Source organism: Oncorhynchus tshawytscha, linkage group LG10 (assembly GCF_018296145.1).
Source record: "Oncorhynchus tshawytscha isolate Ot180627B linkage group LG10, Otsh_v2.0, whole genome shotgun sequence".
NCBI classification, from domain to species: Eukaryota; Metazoa; Chordata; class Actinopteri; order Salmoniformes; family Salmonidae; genus Oncorhynchus; species Oncorhynchus tshawytscha.
Genome location: NC_056438.1, coordinates 70,324,588 through 70,341,989, shown reverse-complemented (window position 1 = coordinate 70,341,989; position 17,402 = coordinate 70,324,588). Strand labels below are relative to the sequence as shown.

The window sequence follows — 17,402 nt, the reverse complement described above, 5'->3', positions numbered from 1 at the left end:
GGAGGCTAGAGAGAGAGAGAGGGAGGGAAGTCAGTGGGTAGAGAGAGGGGGATGAGAGAGCGAGAGGGGGAGGGAGGAGGGTAGAGAGAGAGATGGAGGGAGAAGGGTATAAAGAGAGAGGGAGAAGAGAGAGAGAGGGTGGTATAGAGAGAGACAGGGGGGGGAGGGAGGAGGAAGGAAGGAGAGAGAGAGAGAGAGAGAGAGAGAGAGGGAGGTATAGAGAGAGATAGGGGGAGGGAGGAGGAAGGAGCAGGCCCAAACACCTCAACAGTCTCTGTGACCCAGCAAGAAGCCTTCAGTGTCCCTCTACCTACCTCACCTGCAGCAGACAGAGCCAAGGACATGCTTACAACACCAAGAACACTTGCTATGCAACGTTTCCACAACACCCTCTCTCTAGTCGAAGCAGACATCCTAGAACTCAGACAGAACAAGCTTCGAGAGGATGACACTGTCCAGAAACTAAGAGCATCTACTGCTAAATTAGAAAGCAGAATAGACAAACTGAGTCAGACAAATGATGACCTCAGAGACCATCTGAGCACAACAAGAGAGGAGCTAGTGCAGAGAGAGGTACATTGACACCCTCAACTAGCCGCTAGTCATTACCCCTCTCCTATCGTCTGCATCTAGAGAGCATGTCCACCAGCTTGGTATAACACAGACAGAACCTGAGACCAACATAACCAGCATGGCCTCCACCACAGCCTGATGACACTGCACCCCCCTCCCAGTCTGCTCCAGCCCAGGTCAACCTCCCAGCCTGCTCCAGCCCAGGTCAACCTCCCAGCCTGCTCCAGCCCAGGTCATTCTCCCAGCCTGCTCCAGCCCAGGCCAACCTCCCAGCCTCCCAGTCTGCTCCAGCTCAGGTCAACCTTCCAGCCTGCTCCAGCCCAGGTCAACCTCCCAGCCTCCCAGTCTGCTCCAGCCCAGGTCAACCACCCAGCCTGCTCCAGCCCAGGTCAACCTCCCAGTCTCCCAGTCTGCTCCAGCCCAGGTCAACCTCCCAGTCTGCTCCAGCCCAGGTCAACCTCCCAGCCTCCCAGTCTGCTCCAGCCCAGGTCAACCTCCCAGCCTCCCAGTCTGCTCCAGCCCAGGTCAACCTCCCAGCCTCCCAGTCTGCTCCAGCCCAGGTCAACCTCCCAGCCTGCTCCAACCCAGGTCAACCTCCCAGCCTCCCAGTCTGCTCCAGCCCAGGTCAACCTCCCAGCCTGCTCCAACCCAGGTCAACTTCCCAGCCTCCCAGCCTGCTCCAGCCCAGGTCAACCTCCCAGCCTCCCAGTCTGCTTCACCCAAACATTCACCCACAACTGCAATCCTTATCGATTCAAATGGGAAGTTCTTGGTCCAGGAAAGATGATTCCCTAGACACCAGGTGTATAAGTTCTGGTGTCCTACAACTGACTGTACAATGCAGCTACTTAGTCAGACCAGGATTGACCTTCGTGCCAAAGGTGAAAATGTATCTGGGGCAGTGAGTACACTGTGGGCACAGGCTATGTTCCCAACAACCAACATAGTTGTGTCCAACCCCCTACCAAGAAAAGACTTCCCAGGGCAGTTGATCAACAAAATAAATCAACAGATGACTGCGGACTGTGCCTCACTGTTCAACGTCAGAATGTCTCACCATCCCACTCTGACATGCAAACACTTATACGACAATGTACACCTTGATCAGGTCAGTGTCAGAAGATTTGCTAAGAACCTAAAGGATGCAACACTTGGCAGGGACCCACACACTCATCCCCCCACTCCCATTTCTGAAACAGTACCTCCATCATCCCCAGGAGAGTAAAAGCCAGACACAGCTTATTACATACACAGCATTACTAGACCTGGCCCATCACAACACAGCACTACTAGACCCGGCACATCACAACACAGAACTACTAGACCCGGCCCATCACAACACAGCATTACTAGACCCGGCACATCACAAGACAGAACTACTAGACCCGGCCCATCACAACACAACACTACTAGACCCGGCACATCACAACACAACACTACTAGACCCGGCCCATCACAACACAGCATTACTAGACCCGGCACATCACAAGACAGAACTACTAGACCCGGCCCATCACAACACAGAACTACTAGACCCGGCACATCACAACACAACACTACTAGACCCGGCCCATCACAACACAGCATTACTAGACCCGGCACATCACAAGACAGAACTACTAGACCCGGCCCATCACAACACAACACTACTAGACCCGGCCCATCACAACACAGCATTACTCACATCACAACACAGCATTACTAGACCTGGCCCATCACAACACAGAACTACTAGACCCGGCCCATCACAACACAACACTACTAGACCCGGCCCATCACAACACAGCACTACTAGACCCGGCACATCACAACACAACACTACTAGACCCGGCACATCACAACACAGCACTACTAGACCCGGCACATCACAACACAGCACTACTAGACCCGGCCCATCACAACACAGCACTACTAGACCCGGCACATCACAACACAGCACTACTAGACCCGGCCCATCACAACACAGCATTACTAGACCCGGCACATCACAAGACAGAACTACTAGACCCGGCCCATCACAACACAACACTACTAGACCCGGTACATCACAACACAACACTACTAGACCCGGCCCATCACAACACAGCATTACTAGACCCGGCACATCACAAGACAAAACTACTAGACCCGGCCCATCACAACACAGAACTACTAGACCCGGCACATCACAACACAACACTACTAGACCCGGCCCATCACAACACAGCATTACTAGACCCGGCACATCACAAGACAGAACTACTAGACCCGGCCCATCACAACACAACACTACTAGACCCGGCCCATCACAACACAGCATTACTAGACCCGGCACATCACAACACAGCATTACTAGACCTGGCCCATCACAACACAGAACTACTAGACCCGGCCCATCACAACACAACACTACTAGACCCGGCCCATCACAACACAACACTACTAGACCCGGCACATCACAACACAGCACTACTAGACCCGGCACATCACAACACAACACTACTAGACCCGGCACATCACAACACAGCACTACTAGACCCGGCACATCACAACACAGCACTACTAGACCCGGCCCATCGCAGCACAGTACTACTAGACCCGGCCCATCGCAACACAGCACGACTAGACCCGGCCCATCACAACACAGCACTACTAGACCCGGCACATCACAACACAGCACTACTAGACCCGGCCCATCACAACACAACACTACTAGACCCAGCCCATCACAACACAGCACTACTAGACCCGGCCAATCACAACACAGCACGACTAGACCCGGCCCATCACAACACAGCACTACTAGACCCGGCCCATCACAACACAACACTACTAGACCAGGCCCATCACAACACAGCATTACTAGACCCGGCCCATCACAACACAGCACTACTAGACCCGGCCAATCACAACACAGCACTACTAGACCCGGCCCATCACAACACAGCACTACTAGACCCGGCCCATCGCAACACAGCACTACTAGACCCGGCCCATCACAATACAGCACTACTAGACCCGGCCCATCACAACACAACACTACTAGACCCGGCCCATCACAACACAACACTACTAGACCCGACCCATCACAACACAACACTACTAGACCCGACCCATCACAACACAACACTACGTTTAGATCTTCTGTATCTTGTGCATTTGACAAATAAACATAGATTTTATTTGATATAGTGTGTGTTTACCAGAGACGGTAATTTGAAGAAAAACATGACCTGCACCAAAGTCAGATTAGGATATAGGCCAAGGACTACATAATGTGTATTATTACTACTACTTTTTGCTACTACTTTCACCACTTTTAGTCTTGAAATATTTGGTTGTTTATTACACTACCGTATTCACTCTGTTACCACATGGCCTCACATGGCCTCAAGCATTAAGGAGATGGGTGGGGCTAAGGCTTAAGAGGGTGTGAACGATGCTGAATGGGTGTAGACAAAGAAGAGCTCTCCAGTATGTGTACCTAAATGTTCACGGGCCATTTTCTAAAAGTGGGGTTTCAAGTTTATCAACTTTCAAAGCAGAAAGTTCTATTCTATTGTTCCTCAATTTTGCAACTCTGAGTCTTCGCTTTAATCCAATGTAAAAAAAACACAATTTCAGATTCCGCTACATAGGACCGAATTGAGCCGATTCGAGGTGGTCGGTCACATATATAGATATATGTTTGTATTCCGCCTCTGACATTGCTCGTCTTGATATTTCTTAATTCCTTTCGTAGTTTTTGTGTGTTATTTTGTATTGTTAGGTAATACTGCACAGTTGGAGGTAGAAACACAAGCATTTCGCTGCACTCGCGATAACATCTGCAAAACATGTGTACGTGACCAATAACATTTGATTTGATAAAATAAATACTGTAGTAAAAGAAAACTGTAGTATATACTATAGTAATTAATGTAGTGTTTTTGCAGATTGTAGTATATTGTACTAATTACAAGGTAGGTAGGACTGTAGGTAGGTAGGAAGGACTGTGTTCTGAACGTATAATCTGTAGGTAGGACTGGGTTCTGAACGTATAATCTGTAGGTAGGTAGGACTGGGTTCTGAACGTATAATCTGTAGGTAGGACTGGGTTCTGAACGTATAATCTGTAGGTAGGTAGGACTGGGTTCTGAACGTATAATCTGTAGGTAGGTAGGACTGGGTTCTGAACGTATAATCTGTAGGTAGGTAGGACTGGGTTCTGAACGTATAATCTAGGACTGGGTTCTGGTATAATCTGTAGGTAGGTAGGACTGGGTTCTGAATGTATAATCTGTAGGTAGGACTGGGTTTTGAACGTATAATCTGTAGGTAGGACTGGGTTCTGAACATATAATCTGTAGGTAGGTAGGACTGGGTTCTGAACGTATAATCTGTAGGTAGGACTGGGTTCTGAACGTATAATCTGTAGGTAGGTAGGACTGGGTTCTGAACGTATAATCTGTAGGTAGGTAGGACTGGGTTCTAGGACTGGGTTCTGAACGTATAATCTGTAGGTAGGTAGGACTGGGTTCTGAACGTATAATCTGTAGGTAGGACTGTGTTCTGAACGTATAATCTGTAGGTAGGTAGGACTGGGTTCTGGACGTATAATCTGTAGGTAGGTAGGACTGGGTTCTGAACGTATAATCTGTAGGTAGGACTGTGTTCTGAACGTATAACCTGTAGGTAGGACTGGGTTCTGAACGTATAATCTGTAGGTAGGACTGGGTTCTGAACGTATAATCTGTAGGTAGGACTGTGTTCTGAACGTATAACCTGTAGGTAGGACTGGGTTCTGAACGTATAATCTGTATGGAACACAATATATGATCATGTAGGTTTCTCACTTGGCTGGTACAAACTGGGACATGGGGGACGGAATGGGCAGAGTATATGCAAATTAAATACTGTAGTATTTACTATAGCTAAAAAAGTGTAGTGTTGGGGCCTCCCGAGTGGTGCATCGTTCTAAGGCACTGTATCGCAGTGCTAGCTGTGTCACTACAGATCCTGGTTCGATCCCAGGCTGTGTCGCAGCCGGCCGCTACGGGAGACCCATGAGGCGGCACACAATTGGCCCAGCATCGTCCGGGTTAGGGGAGGGTTTCGCCGGCCGGGATGTCCTTGTCCCATCGCGCTCTAGCTACTCCTGTGGCGGGCCGGGCGCCTGCATGTTGACACGGTCGCCAGGTGTACAGTGTTTCCTCTGACACATTGGTGCAGATGGCTTCTGGGTTAAGCGAGCATTGTGTCAAGAAGCAGTGTGGGTTCCTGTTTCGGAGGATACACGGCTCTCGGCCTTTAACTCTCCCGAGTCTGTATGGAAGTTGCAGCGATGGGACAAGACTGTAACTACCAATTGTATATCATGAAATTGGGATAAAAAAAGTGTTTTTGCAGTCTGTAGTGTTTTTGCAGACAATACTGTAGTATTTACTTCAGTGTTTTTTTTTCTGATAATACTATAGTGTTTACTATAGTATTCTACAGTATACTACAACATTCTATAGTAAGTACTACACTTGATCGAAGGATACTACAGTGTGTAGTATAGTATTCTACAGTATACAGAGTTTACTACAGAATTCTATAGTAAGTACTGTAGTATTCTATAGTAAACTGTAGTCTGTAGAGGGAGGGAGGTAGAGAGAGTACCCTACAGCATTAAAACACACTCTCCTTGAGACAACACATGAAACACAGACACATGCTCATAGACGCAGACAAACACAGATGGACACACACACACACACACACACACAAATTCAAGTTGTTGACAATGGTAAGGTATATAGGAAACCATGTTGGGGAAAACAGGAAAATCAACCACAGACAGTTGTGAATGACTGACTGGCCCTGAATGAGATTGCTTGGTTCAAAGACCTGCTCCTGATCTAGTGGGGGGTGGAGTCCAGATTTTTTGGAGTTGATCATATGCTTTTAGTGTGTGTGTGTGTGTGTCCCCACCCAAATTTGAATAGGAGAGATGTCAGTCCATCATCACTAACCCAAGGGATAGTCAACTCAAATCCAACATTTGTCGGGCAATTTCACATGTCAAACGTGGTGTAATGTCAAACTGAGTCCATATTGCACACCATCTGTTGTGTGAATCCCAAGTTATACATTAGGGGTAATTCTGCAAGCCTCAATCCCAATTTAATGAGGAGGATTGGCCTACAGAAGTCTCCTAATGCATATGGCTGGAAGGATCTACATAACAGATGGCTATAGAAAATAGAAGCCATTTTTGAAGAATATGACTCTTAGACCATATGCATCACTATACCCCTTTCAGGGAGATGATGGATGGATGTGTGTGTTTTTGTGTGTGTGTGTGTGTGTGTGTGTGCATCTGTGTGCGCGTGTGTGTTTGCGTATGTGGAGACACTCTGAGCCTAGCAAGGAGAGGGACCAGCTGGACAGAAAGGAACTGTAGAGGGACTCACTCAGTATCTTAAAGGAAATGTAATGCAGTGGTCCCAAAAGTTGTTTGACTTGTGACCATCCAAATAAACAAAAATCATGTTTATAGTCACAGTCCAGTCCTTAACTGTGACCTACAATCAAAAAGGAACTTGCGGTGGGACACCAATTAGTCCTGAACCACCATTTGGGGAACACTGCTTTAATGTTGGAGTGACTGTAGTCTTATGGACATATCCTAAGGGTTTGGGCATGGCTAGGGTAAGAGTAATACTTACCAAAAGCTGTTGAAGATTATAGAGAGGAACAAAAAGAAAACAAAGCAGTAGTTTTGTTTAGATACAGTACGCATGGAGCACGTTCTCCATGTGGCTTTGCACTCCCATCGTGTTGTTGTGTGGTCCCATCAGGGTCCCATCAGGGTCCCATCAGGGACATTCAAGGTCATTCTAATGTGTTCCTTATTTCAAGAGTATTAGATTAGGGTTTATTTGTCATTTTGAATCGTTCACGTACTGTATGTTTCTGTGTATATGTTCATACTGTATATACAGTGGGGCAAAAAAGTATTTAGTCAGCCACCAATTGTGCACGTTCTCCCACTTAAAAAGATGAGAGAGGCCTGTAATTTTCATCATAGGTACACTTCAACTATGACAGACAAAATGAGAAAAACAATTCCAGAAAATCATATTATAGGATTTTTAATGAATTTATTTGCAAAATATGGTGGAAAATAAGTATTTGGTCAATAACAAAAGTGTATCTCAATACTTTGTTATATACCCTTTGTTGGCAATGACAGAGGTCAAACGTTTTCTGTAAGTCTTCACAAGGTTTTCGCACACTGTTGCTGGTATTTTGGCCCATTCCTCCATGCAGATCTCCTCTAGAGCAGTGATGTTTTGGGGCTGTTGCTGGGCAACACGGACTTTCAACTCCCTCCAAAGATTTTCTATGGGGTTGAGATCTGAAGACTGGCTAGGCCACTCCAGGACCTTGAAATGCTTCTTACGAAGCCACTCCTTCGTTGCCCGGGCGGTGTGTTTGGGATCATTGTCGTGCTGAAAGACCCAGCCACGTTTCATCTTCAATGCCCTTGCTGATGGAAGGAGGTTTTCACTCAAAATCTCACAATACATGGCCCCATTCATTCTTTCCTTTACACGGACCAGTCGTTCTGGTCCCTTTGCAGAAAAACAGCCCCAAAGCATGAGGTTTCCACCCCCATGCTTCACAGTAGGTATGGTGTTCTTTCGATGCAACTCTGCATTCTTTGTCCTCCAAACACGACGAGTTGAGTTTTTACCAAAAAGTTATATTTTGGTTTCATCTGACCATATAACATTCTCACAATCTTCTTCTGGATCATCAAAATGCTCTCTAGCAAAGTTCAGACGGGCCTGGACATGTACTGTCTTAAGCAGGGGGACACGTCTGGCACTGCAGGATTTGAGTCCCTGGCGGCATAGTGTGTTACTGATGGTAGGCTTTGTTACTTTGGTCCCAGCTCTCTGCAGGTCATTCACTATGTCCCCCCGTGTGGTTCTGGGATTTTTGCTCACCGTTCTTGTGATCATTTTGAACTCACGGTGTGAGATCTTGCGTGGAGCCCCAGATCGAGGGAGATTATCAGTGGTCTTGTATGTCTTCCATTTGCTAATAATTGCTCCCACAGTTGATTTCTTCAAACCAAGCTGCTTACCTATTGCAGATTCAGTCTTCCCAGCCTGGTGCAGGTCTACAATTTTGTTTCTGGTGTCCTTTGACAGCTCTTTGGTCTTGGTCATAGTGGAGCTTGGAGTGTGACTGTTTGAGGTTGTGGACAGGTGTCTTTTATACTGATAACAAGTTCAAACAGGTGCCATTAATACAGGTAACGAGTGGAGGACAGAGGAGCCTCTTAATAAATAAGTTACAGGTCTGTGAGAGCCAGAAATCTAGCTTGTTTGTAGGTGACCAAATACTTATTTTCCACCATAATTTGCAAATAAATTAAAAATCCTACAATGTGATTTTCTGGATTTTTTTCTCTAATTTTGTCTGTCATAGTTGAAGTGTACCTATGATGAAAATTACAGGCCTCTCTCATCTTTTTAAGTGGGGGAACTTGCACAATTGGTGGCTGACTAAATACTTTTTTGCCCCACTGTACATCTGATATAAGAATTATTCAAACCACATAATCCACTTGTAGATGAAAATACAAGACAAACACAAAACCTCAGGATGGAAAGAGAGAAATATGACACGTCAGAACACACAGTACTGAGCCTGACACAAAGATGTTAGGACAGGGGAACTCATAAAATGTGAATGTAACTCAAGAGTCTTTTTGTTGTTCTGTCACCCTCCTATCTCTGATGGATTCTGAGTCAGACATGCCCAGACAATAAGCCTGGGCCCATATCCACAAAGCATCTTAGACTAGGAGTGCTGGTCAAGGATCAGTGTAGCGTTTTTGATCGTAATTAATACCACTTTATGGACAGATCCTAGAGCAGTATTCCAACTCTGAGACGCTTTGTGGATATGGGCTCTCTTCAGACACATAGAGGAAACAAACTACCTTGACCTGGAAGAGGGCTTCAAGGAGTTAGCTATGAACATTAGTTCAGATCTATAGCTTGTGCTGTAGGCTACACAGCTAACCTAGAAGTCCATTGAGAGTTGTTCTCTCTCTCTCAGTGCATGCTGGGAGTGTTTTATAGTTGAGAGGTCGCGTGGAGGGCTCTGTCCTTACTTATTTTCTTGATTATTTCCTTGGTCTTTTCTTAAAATGTTTATTTTCTATGGTGGAGGGTTAACACACAGTTATTTTGAATGTGTTGCTGCTGATTTCTCCTCTTTTTACTCCTTCGACTAGGGATGATCAAATCCAGAAAAAGCTGAGTTGGTTTGGTAAGTTTGCTAGCGGTTTTCTCTGCCCCGACTAGAAAGAAAGGGCAGGTGTTCAGGATGGAAGATGGAGATGAGGAGGAGGAAGGTGAGTCTGAGGAAGAGGACGATGAGGAGGCTTTCTTTTCAGACTCCTCCTCAATGGGTCCAGAGCTGACAGCCAGACAGAGGGGTCAAAGTACACGGTGAGGGAACTGTCAAGGTTCCTGAATGAGACTAAAGGGGAAAAGGTTCATCTTGAAGCTTTTTTGCGATCCGGGAAAGTTTGTAAAATCAGTACAACACGCTATGAAAAATGAGGGGCATGGTGTCCTCTCACCCAGAAAACATTTTAGGTTGAGGAAGTGGGTCACAACCGTGCGTAAGGGTCTACCTTCAATCACTGTTTACTATTTAGATGAATATTTTTTTTCTGGAAAGAGGAGTCTGTTGGGTAAATATGTAAAACAAAATAAAGTACAGAGGCTCTGGTGGAAAGGGGCAAGTGTGCTGAGCCATAGAACAAATGTTAGTGCAGGGGATGCAGTCCTTTAGGCCACTGGGTCTGGCTGTACAAATGTGTTCCTCAAAGGAGGTGTGTAGGGGTAGACTGCGTGTAGTAAGAGCAGAAATTAACAACTGGGGTTTTGTGGGGTTTGGTGGGTTTTTCAAATCACCACATAACCATGGTTTGGCTGTCTATTTCACCAGGACCTCGGCAGTCATCCTGTTGGAAGTTTAATGTAAAGTTCTTACAAGTTGCCACTTTTTGCTCATGTTTCCAGACTTTTTGGGAAAGGTGGGGGCAGCGAAGAGAGGAATATGAGTCTCTGAGTCAATGGTGGGATGTGGGAAAAGCCAAAATTCTGATTTTCTGTCAACAGTATACAGCTCTCTCATCCTCAGAGGCTAGAATAGTATTGTGGGGAACTCGAGCGTAGAATCAGTGTGAATTGACGGTAGAGCTGGTGGGGCAAGGCAATGTAGGCCTCCAGGCTAATTTACTTTTTCCAGGTTAAAACAAAGGGAGCACTTGTAAGAGCTAGGTTCTCCATGCTCAAGGAGATGGATGCACCCATCTCCTTCTTCTTTGGTTTGGAAAGACAGAGTGGTGAAGCCAAGGGTATGCATTGTCTACGGCTGTCTGATGGGCGGGTGACCTCTGTGGTGGGGGAGATGCAGGAGTGGACTGGGGAGTTTTATACTGAGTTGTATAGGGCAGAACTGTGTGATCCTATGTGTGCTCAGGTTTTGTTTGCAGAACTACCTAAGCTCTATCTGGCACAGAGGGATGAAATGGACATTCCCCTGTTGTCCCTTGAACTGGCAGAGGCCATAACCCAGATGTTCCCCAGCCATGCACCGGGGGTAGATGGACTCCCAGTGGAGTTTTATTTAAAAAAATCTAATTCGACTGGACTTCTTTTGCTTGTTGCGTGAGTGCGTCGGGGTAGGATAGTTGCCGATATGCTGCCGTCAGGCAGTTCTGACTCTCCTGCCCAAAAAAGAGGACTACATGATCTTAAGAACTGGAGGCCTGTGGCATTGCTCTGTGCAGACTACAAGATATTTGCCAAGGTCCTTGCTAACAGACGGAAGTCTCATCTGGACTCTATAGTACACAAGAACCAGACATGTTGTGTACTGGGACGCTCAATCACGGAACACATGTTCTTAGTCAGGGGCGAGGTGGACTTGTCGAGAGGTTCTAATGTGAACTTTGGACATGTCTCTTTCGACCAAGAGAAGGCATTTGATAGAGTGGACCATGAGTATCTGTTAAATGTGATGTCGGTGTTTGGGGAAATGTTTTTGGCCTATGTGAAGATGTTGTATAGTGGGGCGTCATGTATGGTCAAGGTAGGGTGGGGTTCTCAGTAGGCGAGTCTGGGTGAGCTGGGGCATTAGACAAGGATGAACTCAATCGGGGCAGTTATATACACGAGCCATTGAGCCTGTTTTGGGCCTCATACACAGGAGAATGCAGGGAGTGTCAGCGTATGCAGATTTCATTTCTGTGATGGTCAGGGATGGGCAGGATATGCAGGCACTAGAGACTAGTTTGAAGTTGTACGAGGGAGCTTCTTCAGCTAAGGTGAACTAGGGCACACACCTCCCCCTGCAACCTGGTTGATTTCTTCTGGTCGGGCCATCACTGGCTGAGGTTGTCCGTACACAAATTTATTTTATTTATTTAACCTTTACTTAACTACGCAAGTCAGTTAAGAACAAACTCTTATTTACAATGGTGGCCTACCTACCAAAAGGCAAAAGGCCTCCTGCGGGGATGGGGGCCTGGGATTAAAATAAAAAATAAATACAACATAAATACAAGACAAAACACACATCACAACAATTGTGACAACACTACATGAAGAGAGACCTAAGACTACAACATAGCAAGACAGCAACACATGACAACACAGCATGGTAAGCAACACAACATAACATGGTACAAACATTATTGGGCACAGACAACAACACAAAGGGCAAGAAGGTAGAGGCAACAATACATCATGCAAAGCAGCCACAACTGTCAGTAAGAGTGTCCATGATTGAGTCTTTGAATGAAGAGATTTAGATAAAACTGTCCAGTTTGAGTGTTTGTGTGTGCTTTGGGGACCTTTAACAGAATGTGACTGGGAGAATGGGTGTTGTATGTGGAGGATGTGGGCTGCAGTAGATATCTAAGATAGGGGGGAGTGAGGCCTAAGAGGATTTGATAAATAAGCATCACCCAGTGGGTCTTGCGACGGGTATACAGAGATGACCAGTTTACAGAGAAGTATAGAGTGCAGTGATGTGCCCTATAAGGAGCATTGGTGGCAAATCTGATGGCCGAAAGGTAAAGGACATCTAGCCGCTCAAGAGCACCCTTACCTGCCAATCTATAAGTTATGTCTCCGTAATCTAGCATGGGGTGGATGCTAATCTGAATCAGGGTTAGTTTGGCAGCTGGGGTGAAAGAGGAGTGATTACGATAGAGGAAACCAAGTCTAGATTTAACTTTAGCCTGCAGCTTTGATATGCGCTGAGAGAAGGACAGTGTACCATCTAGCCATACTCCCAAGTACTTGTATGAGGTGACTACCTCAAGCTCTAAACCCTCAGAGGTAGTAATAACACCTGTAGGGGCATTCTTCTTACCAAACCACATGACCTTTGTTTTGGAGGTGTTCGGAACAAGGTTAAGGGCAGAGAAAGCTTTTTGGACACTAAGAAAGCTTTGTTGTAGAGCATTTAACACAAAATCTGGGGAGGGGCCAGCTGAGTATAAGACTGTATCATCTGCATATAAATGGATGACAGAGCTTCCTACTGCCTGAGCTATGTTGTTGAAGTAAATTGAAAAGAGCATGGGGCCTAGGATCGAGCCTTGGGGCACTCCCTTGGTGACAGGCAGTGACTGAGACAGCAGATTTTCTGACTGGTCTACTGTATCAAAAGCTTGGCCAAGTCAATAGAAATAGCAGCACAATATTGCTTAGAATCAAGGGCAATGGTGACATCATTGAGCACGTTTAAGGTTGCAGTGACACATCCATAACCTGAGCGGAAACCAGATTGCATATCAGAAAGAATACTATAGACATTAAGAAAGCCAGTCAGTTGATTATTGACAAGTTTTTCCAACACTTTTGATAAACAGGGCAAAATAGAAATAGGCCAATAACAGTTAGCATCAGCTTGATCTCCCCCTTTAAATAAAGGACGAACCGTGGCTGCCTTCCAAGCATTGGGAATCTCCCCAGAAAGGAGAGCTAGGTTAAAAAGGTCAGAGATAAGCTTGGAGATGATGGCGGCAGCAACCAAAGGGTCTAAACCATCTGACCCAGATGTTTTTTTGGTGTCAAGTTTAAGGAGCTCCTTTAGCACCTTGGACTCAGTGATCGCCTGCAGGGAGAAACTTTGTTGCGGGGCAGGGGAAAAAGAGGGAGAGGCATCGGGGATAGTCGCATTAGAAGGGGTGGGATATGAGGAAATGTTGGACAGTCAAGGAGGCATGGCTGAGTCAAATAGGAATCCTGACCTAATGAAGTGATGATTAAAGAGCTCAGCTATGTGCTTCTTGTCAGTAACAACCACATCATCAACATTAAGGGACATGGGCAGCTGTGAGGAGGGTTTATTCTCCAGGTCTTTAACCGTTTTCCAGAACTTCTTGGGGTTAGACCCACAGGGAGAGAACTGCTCCTTAAAGTAACTAACTTTGTCTTTCTGGATAGCCTGAGTGCACTTACTGTATTTCTCATTTGCCTGAATGATAGCCAGTCAGCCTGAGTATGCGTGTGCCGAGCCTTTCGCCAAATGCAATTATTGAGGTAGAGTAACTCTGCAAGATCATGGTTGAACAAGGGGCTGAACCTGTTTTTAATTCTCATGTTCTTTATGGGGGCGTGTTTGCCAACAATACCACTGAAAATATCAAGTAAGAAGGTCCAAGCATCTTCAACAGAGGGGATCAAGCTGCTTCTATCCCATTTTTACAGAGGCCAGTTCATGAAGGAAGACTTACTCATTACATTTTTTGGCAAGCGTCTATGACCAATCAGGACAGGTCATTTCACTGAGCAGCCATTACGAACGCAAGGTGTAAAAACAGTGCTCACTAAGGTCATTACAGAAAACACAGACTGATACCAGACTGATACCTATCAGGATTATTTGTGTGGATAACATTGAGGAGAGTAGCCTTTTCTGGGTGTTTGGAGTCATACCGTGTGGGATTGGTAATAATCTCAGAAAGATTTAGGGAGTCCCATGGCTTTAGGACTTGGTGTAAGGACAAATTCAGACTTAGTGTAAGGGGCCAGGAGAGAGCTTAGGGCAGGTAGGGTACAGGCTGGTGCTGATGGAGGACGATAGCACCCAGAAACAGTCAAATAACTATTTGAAAGTTTAATGCTTAAAACCAGCAAATCAAATTGTTTGGGGACAGACTTGGTGGAGACAACCGAGCACTGAAGGTGATACTTGGTAAAGATTGCCACTCCCCCACCTTTGGAAGATCTGTCTTTCCGAAAAAGTTTATAACCAGAAAGGTTAACATCAGTATTCAAAACAATCTTCCCTAACCACGTCTCAGTAATGACCAACACATCTGGATTGGAGCTGTGAACCCACACTTTCAATTGATCCATTTTAGGTTATAAGTGTCTAGTGTTAACATGCAGAAAACCCAGGCTTTTACGAGAGCAGAAATCAGTGAAGCAGATATCAGAGCACAACTCAGAATTGGGACTAGCAACCGTAGTTGGGCCAGGGTGTACATATACATTTCCAGATATCATCAACAGTATCTGGAAATCAAGGCACGGCAGAGGACAGGGAGAGCTCTGCAGTGCTGAATTATGACATCTGAATGTGCATCAGATGGCAACGGGCAATTTCATCAGGTAACATGAATACAAAGCTGGTGCGAGGTGGTTAGAATAGGATGGGAGGCCAAAAGTCTGTGTAACAAATAGAGAGTCAGATTTCCGAGTGTGGGAACAAACATAGTCTGTCCCACAGTTGGGTAAAGAAAGGAGGATAGGGCCTGGTGGAACTGGAGAGCAGGATGACTGCATTCTAACTAAAGTTGGCGCAGAGACTGCTGTACCATACTGATGTTGGCTGGAAGGAGCCAGCATGCGCGCTGCTGAGGAGAGCTGGTGGATTAGGGTTGGACCTGCAGCTGTTCCTCATGAAGCTGGAGAGGCTGAGTACAGCAGGTCTCTCTGATTTTTACTCTGCAGTGCTGAGGGCCTGGCAGCTCTAAAGCCATCCTTTAGAGAATGGTTCAGTCGGCCACCCTGCGGAAGCGACTGATTGCAACAGGTTTACTAACGCTGCGTGACCTGCGGCTGCTGGGGGAGGAGGGGTGGAAAACCACGGAAGTCCTGTCACAACGAACATGACTAACATCTCTTAGGGTGCTGTAGGGATTCCTGGAGGAGGTCCAGGAGGCACTGTCTGAGCCGGTAAGGGTGGTGTTTGAGCGGCCAAAGGGGGAGGGGCCACAAATTGTTCCGCCACTGTAGGTGACGGCAGAGACTGGGGACGGCATAGACTGGGGACTCGGGGCTTGTTCGATTTTAACACTCCGAGCCTGTGGGAGTTTGAGGATGTGGGAGGTAAAGCCCTCTACAACCTCTGCATTAAGGTAAGGAACATTAGGAGCCTAACAGGAGTGAAGGCACATCAATGGCAGGGGGTATGTAGGGAGGAGAGTATGGTGGGTTTTAGATGGAGGGGGCTTTACAAACTCCCAGTACCGAAGAGGTCAGGGGACCTCCAGTGGAGGGTTCTACATGGAGCCCTGGCCACTAACAGCTGGTTGGCACGGGTTGAACCGGGAATCGGGCAGGGGTGTCCTTTCTGTGTCATGAGTGAAACTGTGATTCATGTGTTTCTTGTGTGTGCCAGGTTAATGCCATTAATGTCTCTGTTGGAATGTCTGTGTGAGAGGTTGGGGTGGGTCTTACTGTTGGGAATGTCTGTGTGAGAGGTTGGGGTGGGTCTTACTGTTGGAATGTCTGTGTGAGAGGTTGGGGTGGGTCTTACTGTTGGGATGTTTATAGTGGAGTACAGGTCTTCAAATAAGGAAAAGGCCAAATGTGTGTTGTTGAATTATCTGATTTCTCAGACAAAGTTTGCTACTTGGCTAACAAGGAGGAACAGGGTCAAAGATGGGGTGGAAACAGACCCTTTACTATTATTTAATGGGATGATCTCAGTGCGCCTCTGGGTAGAATTTGAGTGTGGAGATGTTTCAGGAGATATGGTGTGTCGGAGAGTGCCGTCTGTACAGCTGGGGAAGATATACGGTTGTTTAAGTGGTGAGGTTTTGGTTATTGTGATGTGTGGTGTTGTTTTGTATCGTGGGGTAGAGTGCAAAGTAAGTATGTAATACAGGGGATATTTAAAGGGGGGGGTGAGATTTTAATGAAATGAGGATGTATCAGTAAAGAAACACAAGAACTCCCATTTGTCTTACCTGAGCGCAGCTGTTTAATGCGTCCCTGGCTGGAGCTGGGCTCTACAGGGAGGAAGTCTTTGAACCAGGAGATCTCTGGGTCAGGGATGCCACTGGCAGCACACAGCATGGTGGCCGTCCTGGTCCTCTCCACCACCTTCAGCTGAGGACCCATGTCAATGCTGGGGAAACCAAATGGCAACAGGTCCTCTGGAGGGGGGTTGTTATTAGTTGTTATTCAAAGAGTTTTTCATTGCAAAGAATTTCCATTTGTCTCTGAAGACAGTTCCACAGAAAATGTGATTTAGAATGTCTGTTGTCATGGAATGTTTGATGTTTGGTGCCAACGTGGAGTATAGATGTCCTGTTGGTTCAATGCTATAAAAGTCATCCTTGTAAGTGTTGCCTGCCATTTACTCTCTCCATAACATCTGGAGTCCACTCTCACACACCACATCTTGGGTCTAGGGTGGCTAGACTCCCAATCCCACTTCAAACTACAATTCCTGTTGATTCATTATTTGTCTTCGCTAGCCTAGCTGGCCAGCGGTCACTAGATTAGGTCAACTGTGTTAGCAAACAAACAAGTGATCCAGTAAGC

At 46.3% G+C, this 17,402-nt stretch overlaps 1 protein-coding gene across 7 annotated transcripts in view; it reads right to left on the bottom strand.

Moving 5' to 3' along the window:
* LOC112260820 (receptor-type tyrosine-protein phosphatase S) overlaps nt 1-17,402 on the bottom strand; it is a 152,227-nt gene that overhangs the window by 58,870 nt on the left and 75,955 nt on the right. For all 7 annotated transcript variants that reach the window (XM_042328961.1, XM_042328966.1, XM_042328964.1 and 4 more), the window contains exon 6: nt 16,823-17,011. In XM_042328961.1, the coding sequence (XP_042184895.1) occupies nt 16,823-17,011 (189 nt within the window). The remainder of the gene's footprint in view (nt 1-16,822; nt 17,012-17,402) is intronic.